This window comes from Sciurus carolinensis, chromosome 4 (assembly GCF_902686445.1).
Source record: "Sciurus carolinensis chromosome 4, mSciCar1.2, whole genome shotgun sequence".
Taxonomy (NCBI): Eukaryota; Metazoa; Chordata; class Mammalia; order Rodentia; family Sciuridae; genus Sciurus; species Sciurus carolinensis.
This window is the reverse complement of record NC_062216.1, coordinates 53,168,149-53,182,168: the sequence shown is the minus strand read 5'-3', so window position 1 is coordinate 53,182,168 and position 14,020 is coordinate 53,168,149. Positions and strand designations below refer to the sequence as shown.

At 34.4% G+C, this 14,020-nt stretch overlaps 1 protein-coding gene across 1 annotated transcript in view; it reads left to right on the top strand.

Moving 5' to 3' along the window:
* Nucleotides 1-14,020, top strand: part of LOC124982700 (disintegrin and metalloproteinase domain-containing protein 18-like) — a 132,597-nt gene that overhangs the window by 91,829 nt on the left and 26,748 nt on the right. Inside the window, exon 16 of the mRNA XM_047549666.1 lies at nt 2,609-2,689. Coding sequence (XP_047405622.1) covers nt 2,609-2,689 — 81 coding nt within the window. The remainder of the gene's footprint in view (nt 1-2,608; nt 2,690-14,020) is intronic.

The following is a 14,020-nucleotide window of genomic DNA, read 5'->3' as shown; positions in this document are numbered from 1 at the left end:
ATGGTATTGGCACCAAAATAGACAGGCAGTACAGAATAGAAAATACAGAGATGAACCTACGTAAATACAATTACCTCATACTAGACAAAGGAGCCAAAAACATACAATAGAGAAAAGATAGCCTGTTCAACAAATGGTGTTGGCAAAACTGGAAATCCATATGCAGTAAAATGAATTTAAACCTCTGTCTCTCACCCTGCACCAAACTCAACTCAAAATGGATCGAGGACATAGGAATTAGGCCAGAGACCCTGCACCAAATAGAAAACTGTATCATTTAAAATTCCCATCAGCAATGTGCAAGGGTTCTAGTTTTTTCTGTCCTCAAAAAATCATTATTTTCTGTATTTTGACTTTCCTAATAGCACCATCTTACTGGGTGAAAAATGGTATCTAATTGTTATGGTTTGTATCTGGAATGTTCTCCAAAGCCTCGTGTATGGAAGCTTTTGTCCCTAATGTATTGGTGTTCAGAAGTGGGACTCTTGGGAAGTAATTGGAACATGATGGCTATGACCTGAATAAATTAACCTTTTGATGGATTAATAATTTAGTGGCATTATTGGGAGGATGTAGAAACTAGGAAGTGGGACTAATTTGAAGAAGTAGATCATTAGAGATATGAGCTGGAAGGCTATATCTTGTCCCTTACCCCTTCCTACTTCTGCTTCCCTACTCTCTCTCTTTCCCCCCATCTTTCTGGCTGCCATGAGTGAGCCTCTTTGCCCTGGCATGCCCTCCACCACAGACCCAGAATGAATGGAATGGGCTGACCTTGTTTGAAAACATTGGAAACTATGGGGTCAAAATAAATACTTCCTCCTTGAGTTGTTTTCCTCAGGTATTATTTCACAGCAGCAGAAAGCAGACTAATGTACTCCTTATATTTTAATTTGCACTTCATGAGTGATTAGTGATGGTGAACAGCTTTTCACCTGCTTATTTTCTGTCATTTATCTCCTCTGAAGATGTATATATTCAAGATCTTGGACCATTTTTAATCGACCTCTTGTTGAGTTTTAGAAGTTCCCTCTATACACTAAATATTAATCCTTTATCAGATATATGATTTGCTAATAATTTTTTTTAGTATTCTGTGGGTTGTCTTTTTGGTTAGTGTTCATAGATTCACAGTTTTTTTCTGTTGTTTAATTTTCATGAAATTCAATTTATTTATTTTCTCTTTCAGTTGCTTGTGATTTGGGTAGTATATCTAAGGAGTCATTGCCAAATCCATGTCTTAGAAATTTTCTCTTTTGTTTTTTTTCTAAGATTTTTATAGTTTGAACTTCTATGTTTAAATTTTTGATTTGCTTCAGGTTAATTTCACATATCACATCAATATACAAATTAAATTTCATTTGTTTTCATATTAATATCCAGTTATCACAGCATTATTTATTGAAAAGTCATTCCTTTTCCCCATTGGATAACTTTAGTAACCTTTTGAAAATTATTTGATAATGTATGTTACCAATTATTTCTGGGCTCATCTATCTCATTGACTTTTTAAAATTTTACTACTGTCACTTTGCAGTAAGTTGCAGAAAATGTGATTCCCTCAACTTTTTTCTTCTATCTCAAGACAAATTTGGTTACTTGACATCTCTTGAACTTCCATTTGAAATTTAGAATGGTTTTTCTATTTCTAAAACTTTGCTGAATTCATTAATTCTTGTGTCAGGTGTATGTGTGTGTGTGTGTATGTGTGTGTGTGTTTACATGTGTGTGTTTATAGATGATACTGAAGTTATTCTACTTTTAAGATATCTGCACATAGGATCATGTTATCTATGAACAGAAATAATTTTACTTCTTCCTTTAAAATTTGGATGTCTTTTCTTTCTTGTTCTTACCTGATTGGTATAGCTGCTATATCCAATATCATGTTGAGTATAAGAGGCAAAACTGGGCTAGCATATACAACTTAAAATTCATTCATTCATTTTGAGGAAATAATTACAAAAAGCCTAATATTCATTGTTGTTTGATAACCTCTTATTGGGAATTACGTAATCATATTTACACTGATATTTTCCAAAAATAACTGTACAAAGTCAGTTAAATTAGAAAAAGGCACGAGGCAAAAATAATCACATACCTAGGTGACTATTAATGGATTACTCACATGACATGACAAATCATTAACATTATCTAACATTATTCATAACAAAATGTTAACATATCATATATGAATATACAACCAGTATAACTCTGTATCATATACAAACACAAAAGTTATACTCCATGTATATATATGTCAAAATACATTTTACTGTCAAGTATAACTAAAAAGAAAAATAAAAAATTGTAAAAAGGTTAACGTAATAGAAATGACACTGATGCAGACTTCAAATTAACCCTAGATATAGATATCAAAATAAATGACTATGTATAATATTTACAGAAGCCATATCAAGGCAAACCTCTCAATTTTTTTTCTTTAAATTGCTACTTCTGAGATTATTATATTGTAATGTGAGAATATTTGTATCAGAATCAGAATAATACATGAATAGAAATTTTTCAATGTGTGACAAGTTAAGTTTTTTTTCTTATTTTATACGAAATTGAGAAGGATTATAAAGTATTTTATGTTTTATTTTAGTATTGTGTAAACAAAACCTGCAGAGAAACCCACTTGGTGAGATATAACTGTAATGCCACTAAAAAATGCAAAGGGAGTGGGGTAAGTAACTTTTCCTTTAGAGTTCTAAATTTCACTTATTATTATGAGTAGTTCAAAGTAAATGATTATCCTTTTTGAGGAGATTGAGGTTCTATGTTACTTTAAAACTGACCAAGCTTATTAATATGAAGAAAATCAAAAGAGCTAACCTAACATTGTTAATTGAATTGTACTAGATGTTTATTTAATTTATTGTAAACACCCACAACTCATGGAAAACATTTATTCTTTTTTATATACTACAAATTTATATTTTACTTATGTTGTGAGCATATTTTGTTGTACCTCGTATGCTTAATAATGAAAATGTATGGCTCTAAAATATTTTACAAAAAGTATAAAAACATGTTAACATATTAGGTAATTTTAATATTATATCTATGGACAGGTTTCCAATAGAAAATTTAATCTCATTTAAAAATATTTTTTCCTCCTCAATTGTTCGCCTATTTTAATCTCTCAAGATAAATTTGTTGTACTTTTACATTGCATATTTGTTTCTTAAAATTTATAATTTAGGGATTTTTGTTAGTTTCCTAAAAGAAAATCAGTGAATGATACAGTAAACAATATATGAATGAACTAAAATTAATAAAAATATACTAGTATTCAACTTTATAATTTTTAAATTGGTTAGGTTTAGAAGAAATAAAATACTGCCACATTGTCATTAATCTGCTTTGAGTTATCAACTGGAAAATAACCATGTTCTGGTTTTCTCTTTAAGTAACAATGGTTTCCATGATTGGTTGCATTGTTTTGTCCATTTTTCTGTTTTAATCATTTGATCTGAATATTTTTTATAAAATCTCAAAACAGTGTTTTCACTGTGAAATTTGGTACTTTGCTTTATCAGATACAAATTGTTTTCTTAAAAGATTACTACATACTCAATTGTTATTTCACTTAGGCATTCTGGAGTTTTTCATTTTGATGAAATATATAATGTGAAATATGACATTCATTAAGAAAGCATGTAAGTTAGAATTTTTATATTCATATTTGTTTATACTGCTCTATGAATGTTATATTTCACAGTAAAATATTTAAAAACTCTTCAAATATAATTAATCAACTAAAAGTAACTGAATCAAGGAAAAGCTGTATTTATACTCCAATGCCAGATTTCAATTGATTACTCTATTGTTTCCAATTTCAGACCAGTTTTATTAGAACATACTTGTTCAGAAATAGTGCATAATATGGGCATTGAAATATGCATAATGACCTGTATCCATGGAATATCATATAGCACAGTTTCACTGCCCTAAAAATGGCCTGGGTGCTACATGTTATTCTTTCCTGCTATCCCTCCAAACTTCAATGATCTTTTTACTACCTCTCAACAACATTTACCTAAGATTCTTCTACACCTTCTCATGGCTTTGTAGCTGACTTCCTTTATAGTTGAATACCTTCTATATTTTAATTATGAAATATTGGCAATTGTAGTCTTATTCTTACTTCATTCATAGTATACTTTTTTCTTGACTAGTCTCCCTAGAAATTTATCAGTTCATTACTTTAAAAATTAGTAATCTTAAGTGTCAGTATTAGGAAGTTAGGAAAATAACAGAGTTCTAAATTCAAAATTTTAGTATGTAAATTAATATGAGATAAATATGCTTCTATTGTCCTCATGGTAAAAGATATGATTTCACTACTTCATGTTTTATTTTAATATTTACAGAAGGTTGGCTAAGTATTTTTCAGATTAAAGGAAATAATCATTATATTGCCATTCACTCTTTTTATGTGAATCAGTGCCGAATTTTGAGTTTTTAAAATATCTGTTGATTTTAACATACAAATTCTCCTTTTTAATCCATTAATGCATGTTTTAGTCAACTTTTACAGTGATGTGACTTAAAGACCTGACAAGAACAATTTCAGAACAGGAAAAGTTTATCTGGGGGCTCTCAGTTTCAGAGGTTTCAGTATATAGACAGGCAGCTACATCCCTGGGAGCAGAAAAACATGGTGGAACAGTGTGCCAGAGGGAAGCAGCACACAATGACGATCAGAAAGCAGAGAGAGAGAGAGGCTCCACTCACCAGATACAAAATATATACCCCAAAGACATGGCCCCAAGGAGGCATCTCCTCCAGCCACACCCTATCCTCCTCATTCAGTTACCACTCAGTTAATTCCATTGTGTCACATGTGATGGTAACATTTTGCCCCGGCCCCCAAAAGCTGATGATCTCACAATGCAAAATATATTTAGTTCATTTCCAGTAGTCCCCATACTCTCAATAGTTCCAAAATTAACTGAAAGACTCTTGTTAGACTCAAAGTTCACATTTTGAGCTCCTGTAAAAATCAAAAGCAATTTAAAATATCTAAAATATAAAAGTACAGAGTAAATATTTCCATTTAGAGAAATAGGGGTATAGGAAGAAGGGTTGGAACCAAAGCAAAACAGAAATCCAGTCGGGCAAAGAAGTCCTTTAGATCTGTGTCCAGCACCTGGAGCACATGGTTTTGTGATGTTTTCGCCAAAGGGCTATTTTAACTCTGCTCCTATTGGTTGCAGACTACGTGGCCTCTCTGTTGACTTATCTCAGCTAATTCCTGCAGCTCTCTTTGGCAGATGTTCCACTGTACTAGATTTTCTTAACCTCAAGGGTCCCCACTTTTGCTTCAGCTTCCTCCTCATATCTCCATGACTCTCCGTCTCGGGGGCTGCCCACAGGGACTCCAACCCCAGTGCACTTTGCCTGGCCTCCCAGGCCTTCCTTTGAAATCTTGTTGGAAGCCTCCATGACCCCCTAACTCCAGCATCCTGTAATCCAGCACAATGTGGTTAATGCCAAGGCCTGCCACAATTCTGAACAGTAGTAGCCAAGCCTCCAGGGACCATAGCGGCAGCATCCTGAGTGCCTGGGCAGATGAGCTTGAGTGGGGGAAAAAAAACCCTTTCTAGGCCACCCAGTGCAAGCAGGGTTCCTCATTGATCTCTTCTCAAAGCATTTTTTACTTTTATTCCCTTAAACCTGAGATAGGTATGGTTTTGCCAATTCTTGAGACGCCCTCAAGTCATCTTTTCTGTCTCTGGGAAAAATCTTTCGCATTTCATTAGTGGTGGTTAATGTCTTTAACCACTGCAGATTTCTTAGTCGCAGTTTTACTTCCACTTTTCAAATCCAGTTTTTTAAAACTCTTTCTGCTGTGCTGTCTGCTCCTGATTATTACAATAAATTTGACTGAAAGCCGCTGGCAATAATCATTCCATCACCTGAATACTATACTGCCTAGAAATTTCTTCCACCAGATTAAGAAGTGCCAAGAACAATTTTAAAGGAGGAAAAGTTGATTTTGGACTTCAGTTTCAGAAGTTTCAGTCCAGAGACAGCTGAATTACCTGCCTTCAGTTATCAATCAATTAGTCCCAGGAAGGGATTAATTCACTGATTGGGATATAGCTCTCACAACTCAATCATTTCACCTCTAAACCATCTTGCATTGTCTCACACATGAGCTTTTGGGAGACATCTCACATCCAAACCATAACAATGCATGGATAAATTAATCGGGTTTTTAGTCAGAAAATCATCTTCAAATTCCCAGAATAAAACCGACCATGATCTTTTCAATTTTTGAATATTTTGTTCGGTACAATTGTTAATATTTTATGAATGCTGTCGTTCATAATTTTAATATGTTGTACTTAGTGTCTTTGGTTTGGTGTAAAGGTTATGCTATGTTTCTGGTGATTCTTCCTTATATATTTTCTATAGTGGCTTTCAATAATTTTAGACATTTTTCAGTGAAGTTTCTAGTTTGGAAAAAAGTTCCAAATAAAGAGAGCACCCATATATATTATCTTCCCTTCCCAACCCCAGTTTTCCCTATTATTTATATCTTTCATATCTTGCCTTAGTGTGATACATTTGATATAACTCATATGCCACTTTTATAGTATTATTACCTATGGTTCATAGTTTATATTAAGATTAATGCTTTTTTAGTACACATTATGAGTTTTCAAATATACATGTCATGTAGTCATCATGATAGTATACACAATAGTTTCACAGCCCTAAAAATGTCCTATATGTCACATTCTACTTTCCCTTTATCCCTTCAAATGCCAGTGATCTTTTTACTGTCTCTTAGTAATATTTATCTAAGATTATTCCACATTTTTTCATGGCTTTCTTGCTGATTTCCTTTTGTCACTGAAGAGTATTTCATTACACAGAGGTTGCAGAGTTTGTTCATATGTCTATGAAAAGACATTTTTATTTCTTCTAATTTTAAACAACTATTAATAAAACTACTATAATCATTTAGGGATAGGTTTTTGTGTGGATGTAAATTTTGAGATCAGTTGGGTAAACAAAAAGGAATACAATTACTGGTTCCTATGGCAACATGTTTAGTTTTGTAAGGAATTGCCAAACTATCTTTTAAAGTGACTGCATCTATTTTGCATTTCTACCAAATATGCTATTTAGGGGTGCCATGCTAGCTTAGGTGCAGGTAAGGGCCACAGAGTCAAGACCCCCAGACTCTGGGATTTGGGTTGTGATAAGCAGCCTGCAAACTCCTTGATTGCAGGAATAGTTATACATTTTATAGATTTCTTGCCCAATAACAATGTGCCACGGGGGATCAGACCACCAGGCTCCTATACAATTTCCCTTGGTAACACTATGTCAATTTGGGGCAGTTGTTTACTTTCCTAGGTGGCCAGAGTGGAATGCTCCTCTCTGCAGGTTTTCCTGATGGGCATAAATGTGGGAAGGTTTCCCTTACACATTGAGACATTCACTGCTGCCAGTCAAGAACTAAGATTTCTCCCAACATGCTATTGCTAGATTTCTTTGCCAACAATTGATGTTCTGAATTTTAACTATTCTAATTGTTGCTTAGAACTAACTTGCTGTTAATTTAATGTTGACCATCATTTCATAAACTTTTTTGCCATCTATCTTCTTGATGAAGTATCCATTCTGTTCTTTTGCCCTTTTTAAAAAAGGAATTTTCATTTTGAGTCTTAGGAGTTCTTTGTGTATTTTGGGTCAGTCCTTTATTAGATATGTGTCCTTATAAATATTTTCTCTCAGTCTGTGACTTTTGTTTCTTTTCCTTAAATATCATTCACAGAACAGTCATATTTAATTTTAATGAAGCCCACTTATTTTTATTTCATAGAATATAAGTTTGGCATTTATCTTAAAGTCCCCATCACCAAAGTTAGTCACCTAGTGTTTCTCCTACATTATCTTCTAGGATTTTGATGACTTTTCATTTTACATTTAAGTCTATGATCCATTTTAGAGTTATTTTATGACAGTCATAATGTTTCATTTCTTGCATGCGGGTATCAAGCACCCTGTCAGAAAACCATACTTTCCCCATTGAACTGCACTTACTTGTTTATCAAGAATATATTTGATTTATATTTGAATATATTTATTTGGATCTAATATTAGATTCTCTTGTCTGCTCTATGTATTATTTTAATTCTACTGTCAACTCCACACTTTTGTGATTAATGTAGCTTTATAATAAATCTTAGTGTTGGGTCAACAAAGTAATCCGTCTTTATTCTTCAACATTGTGTTGACTACTTTATGTCTTTTTGTCTTTACCTGGAAACTTTAGTTTGGCAAATTTGTTTGTCAATATTCAAATTAAATTAATTGGATATTAATTGGATATTAATTGGATTTTAACTGGGATTTTGTTGAATCTATTGATCAAATAAAAAAGAATCAATATCTTTATAATATTGAGTCTTCTTTCCATTGGAATATTCCTCCATTCATGTAGACCTTTCACTTTGTTTAATCAAATAGTTACAGCTTTCTCACATAGATTATGAACATGTTATTCAATTTATAAATAAGTGTCCTATTTTGTGCCACGTTAAATGATATTATATTTTTAATTTAAAATTCTAATTATTTGTTACTCTATGTAGATAAGCATTTGACTCATGTGTAGTAACCTCATATTATGTAACCTTGTCATAATCATTTGATAGTTCTGGGTCACTTTTGTTGATTTTTTTAGGTTTTTACACAATCATGATATTAAAGAACTAATACATTTTATTTCTTCCTTCCCAACTTTTACATTTTTCATTTTCCTTTCTTGTTGCATTTCCTAGATCTTCTAGTACAGTGCTATAAAGGAGTGCCAAAAGGGGATATCTTTGCCTGGCTTCCACTATTACCAGGAAGACTTCTGATTTCTCACCAGTGTGATATTAACTGGAGGACATTTTTGTAGATGTTCTTTCTCAATTTGAGGGGTTTTCTCTCTATTCCTCATTTATTTGTGGAGAGAAGGCAGAAAGTATATTCAATTATGCCATAAATAAAACATTCAAATTGTGGAAACCCAAAACCCTCACCTATACTATTTGAAATCAGAAGAGAAATTAATTCCCCTTCAGGAATTTTGTCTTTGAATGGGGCATACATGGGCTTCTAGGATGTTGGTGGCATAATATTACTTCACATATATCCCAACTAGGTAGTTATGCTTTTCTATTTGAAAATTAGCTGAACTTCATACTTATTATTTGTTCAAATTATTGTCTTATTTAATAGTATATTCTCATATAAAATGTCATTTGTAACAACTAAAAAGGAAAAGGAGTCAACTATTATTGCAGCTGACATTAGAAAAACTATAAAACAAATAATATTAAAATATTGAAAATTTAGATAAAATGGACAGAATTGTTGGAAAACTTAAATGAGAATACTAACTTAAGAAAAAAAATTATGAATAATTTATGATGATTGGAGAAACTACAATCATTTGCCCTATCACAAATAAAATGGATCCAAATGGCTACCACAACAAATTATATCAAACATATAAAAAGAAATGCTACCAACATATGAAAAATGTCTATTACAGAGTTCCAGTTTCTAGTCTGACATGTAAGGAGCTTGGAAGTCAAACCTTGTCATCCTCATAATAAGAAAAAAGGCAAATAAACTGAAAATCTTTTTAGGTCCATCTGAGAATGGGCACAAGACCAATAGCTGCGTTCAAAATTGTAGATTCATAGATATGAATACACAAGTTCAGAACAAATCCACAGACAGAAACCTCCAGAGGAATCCATGCTGGATAGCAAAACTCAAAGTTAATGAATTGCTGGGGACTAGTGTAGACAAGTTTAAGAGTGAAAAATTTCAAGGGGGCCCAGTCTCAGGAGGAATTCCTACACTTTCATTCATTTTACCACCTGGGACCAACCATATTCTCATAGTGAAGATTGAACAACCACACCCCTTGGCCCCCACCATGATTCCAGCATGGGGAAGAAAAAGTAGCCATTTTGAAATATACCCCCCAAATCTGTTTTACTTAATGAACTGACACTGAAAGTAAAATATTTCATTAGGGCCTAAATGACTGGAATTCAACAGATCCTAACTTGAATGAAAGAAAATACATTTTCAAAATTTTCCAGCTTAAGAAGGAAGTATCCACTCAACTAAAGTCCACTTCAGCAGAAGAGAAATGCTAACATTCAACTTTTTTAAGACTTCTGCATAGAGTAAGTGGAATTTCTAATTCCTGCCCCCATAACTTTTCTGTGGAATACATTGTAGGTTGGCTGCAAAATACCTGCACATGTCAGATCACAGGGGCATAAGCTAATTAACAACCTGATACCTGAAGATAAGACTACAGAATACTTCTCCTCCCACCATATTTTCCCACCACAACTAAAGGACTTCCGTAAAATAGAATGCAACTCAAAAACCTGCATGCCTTAGACATTTTTAAAGTAATTTCTAGGGAAACTCAAAGATAGCAAAAGAAATGAAAAGAAAAAAAAGAATAAGAGAGGAAATTAAAACTGCTGACACCTAGGTCAACAGGAGACAGTAAACAATCCCTAAATTCTAACAAAAAACCTATTTGATCCAGTTTTTTTTACCTATTTTTTAATATATATGATGTATCATATATATCATATATATATGAATATATATATATATATATATATATATATATAATCTGACTTTCAACAATAAATTACAAGACATGTTAAAAAATGAAAAACACAACTTTAAGACAAATAACAAGGGCCAGAACTGAACTGATATGGAAGAAATGTCTGAATTATCAGACTGGGAATTTAAAACAACTATAACCCAATATGTAGGGGAAAAGTGGAAAGCATGCAAGAACAGATGGATAATGTTAGCAAAAGAGATGGGAAATCTAAGAAGTAATTAAAAGAAAATACTAGAAATAAAAAAAAATACTGTAACTTAAATGAAGAACACCCTGGATGGGTTTATTAATAGCTTGAACATAGTTGAAGAAGTGATTGGTGAGCTTGAGGAAATGTCAATAGAAATTTCCAAATCTAAATGCAAAGAGGGAAAAAACAATTAAAACATCAGGATGCAATTTCTAAGGACAGTGGTACAATTTAAAAAGATGTTATTATAGTTTAGACATGATTGTGTCTCCCAAAATCTCATGTGTGAGACAACGAAAGTAAGTTGGAGGTGAAATGATTGAGTTGTGAGAGTCTTAACTTAATCAGTACATTAATCCCCTGATAGGATATAAACTGTAGGCAGGTATGATGCAACTGGAGGAGGTGAGTCATTGGAGGCATGCCTTTGGGGTATATATTTTGTCCCTGGTAAGGGGAGCCTCTCTCTCTGCTTCCTAATTGCCAGGTACTAAGCTGCTTTCCTCTTCCACACTCTTTCACCATGATGTTCTGCCTTACCTCTAGCCCACAGCAATAATTGGCCATCTATTGAATGAAGACTACTGAAACTGTGAGCCCGCAAATGAATTTTTCCTCCTCTAAAATTGTTCTTGTCAGATTTTCTGGTCACAGCAATAGAAAGTACTCAGAAGTGGGGTCATTGGTGTGACTAACATGACCATGTGGTTCAAAAGTCTTTGGAGCTGGTTTGTGGGGGGAATTAATTTTGAGAAGTCTAGAGGTAAAAACTAGAAAACCTTTAGATTGTTACAAGCAGAGCTTAATGAGCAATTCTGGTGGGAGCTCAACAGACCAGAATGCTGATAGTATTATGGACAGTAAAGACTGGGCTCAAGAGGTATCAGAGGAAAGAAAGGACTCCATTGGAAATTGGACGAGAGGCCATTCATATGGTGTTCTGGCTAAGACGTTGTCTACATTTTGCCCATGTCCTGTGACTTTTTGTGAAGCTGAATTTAAAGGTGATGGCCCTCTTAGTTTAGCAGACAAAATTTCTAGGCAGCACTGTATTCAAGCAGTGGCATGGATATTGCTGGCAGCCTTTAGCCAAGTATACTATGACAATCATGAGCAGAAAGCACAGCAGGAAGATTTGAAAAACATTGGAGTTTGTCCAGAAAACCAGCAGGTAAAACTGGGGCTAAGGAATTTGTGGTTGTTAAATGGATCATAGTCACTAAAGAAACCCTTAATACTTTACCTAGGAACTATTGGAAAAATAATTTGAGGGCAACTCAGGAATTGGCAAGACCACACCCATCTTAGGCTCAAGGGTATAAAAGTAAAAATTCTTTTTGAGAAAAGACCAGTGGAGACTGAGACCTTGAAAACATAAGCCTCAAAATCAACTTTTCTTCCTCTAAAAGAGAGAAGAGAGAAAGACCAGTGGGACACCCTGCTTTCATAAGAAGGCCTAGGAAGTTGTTGCACTATCGTCAGTCACCTAGGCACTCAGAGGCTGCTGCAGTCATGGTCCCTAGAGGCTTGGTTACTGTTCAAGATGGTGGCAGACTTTGGTGTCAACCATGTGGTTCTGGTTCTTCAGAATTTCAGGATGCTGGAGTTAGGGGGGTCATAGAGCCTTACACAGATTTCAGTGGAAGTCTCAGGAGTCAGGCAAAGTGAAGCGAGTTTGGAGTCCCTGTGAGAAGCCCCTGAGAGGGTAATGCATGAAGAAGTGAGAAGGAAGCTGAAGTTGCTGTAGAGATTCTCAAGATTAAGAGATACCTGTGGAAGATCTGCTGAGGAAAGTTGCAGGAATCAAGCAGAAAGAAGACAAGAGAGGCCATTTTGACTGGAACCAGCAAAGCCATAGGGTGTAGCTACACAAGCCTTTTGGTGAGAAAATCATGATGTCTTATGCTCCAGATGCTGGATTTGGAGCTACAGGACTTATTTGCTTAGCTGGATTTCTGTCTTGTTTTGGTCCCATCTCTTCTTTCTATGGTCTTATTTCTCCCTTGAAGAATGTAAATATTTACTCTTTGCCTATGTATGTTGGATATATTTAACTTGCTTTTGATTTTTACAGAGACTCACACTGAGAGTCTGCTCCGAATCTCAGAGGAAACTCTGGAGTTGACTTTTGGCAGTGATGGAACTATTAAGACTATGGGACTCTTAGAAGTGGAGTAAATGTATTTTGCATTATGAAACTGGCATGAGCAGTTGGGGACAAGGAGCACAATATTATGGTTTACATATGAAGTGTCCTTCACAAGCTCATGTGAGACAATATAAGAAAGTTTGGAGGTGAAATGATTTAGTTATGAGAGTCTCAACCTAATGAATGCACTAATCCCTTGATAGGGATTAACTGAATGGTAGCTGTAGGCAAGTAGGGTTTGATTGGAAGAGGTGGGTCAGTGGGGGCATGCCTTTGGGGTATATATTTTGTCCCTGGTCTTCAGAGTCTCTCTCTCTCTCTCCCCTCTCTGATGTGATGTCTTGAGCTGCTTTCCTCCTCCACATTCTTGTGACATGATGTTCTGCTTCACCTCTGACCCAGAGCAATGGAATTGGTCATCTGTGAATTGAGACCTCTGAAAATATGAGCCCCAAAATGAACTTTTCCTTCTCTAAAATTGTTCTTGACAGGTCTTTTGCCTATAGCAGCAGCAAAAGCTGACCAAAGCAGATATAATGTAGCATACATTATATGTATGCTTCAGACCAAACAAACAAACAAACAAACAAAAAACAGAACAAGTAGGAATTGGCTATGTGATTATAAAGGACAAAAAGTCCACAGTCTGCCATTTTCAAACCGAGAACAAGAAAAACCTATAGTGCAAAGTAACCTGGTAAAGCAACCTGAATCTAAAAACCCCAAAACAAGGAGCTTCAATTCTCTAATATCCAAGTGAAAGGGCTCTAGAAAAAGAATTCACATTTTTTCTACCATTCTCATCTTTTGCTCTGTTTAGATGCTCAACCAATTTGATAATGCATACCTACAATGGTGAGGATGGATCTTGTTTACTCAGTCTCGTGTGTAAAGGTGTCACATATGTCAGGAGGTCACTAGTTTACAATTAGTCTGTTATCTCTTATTAATATCAGAATTGAATTGAATTTTTAGGTCACCCTATTGATTTCTT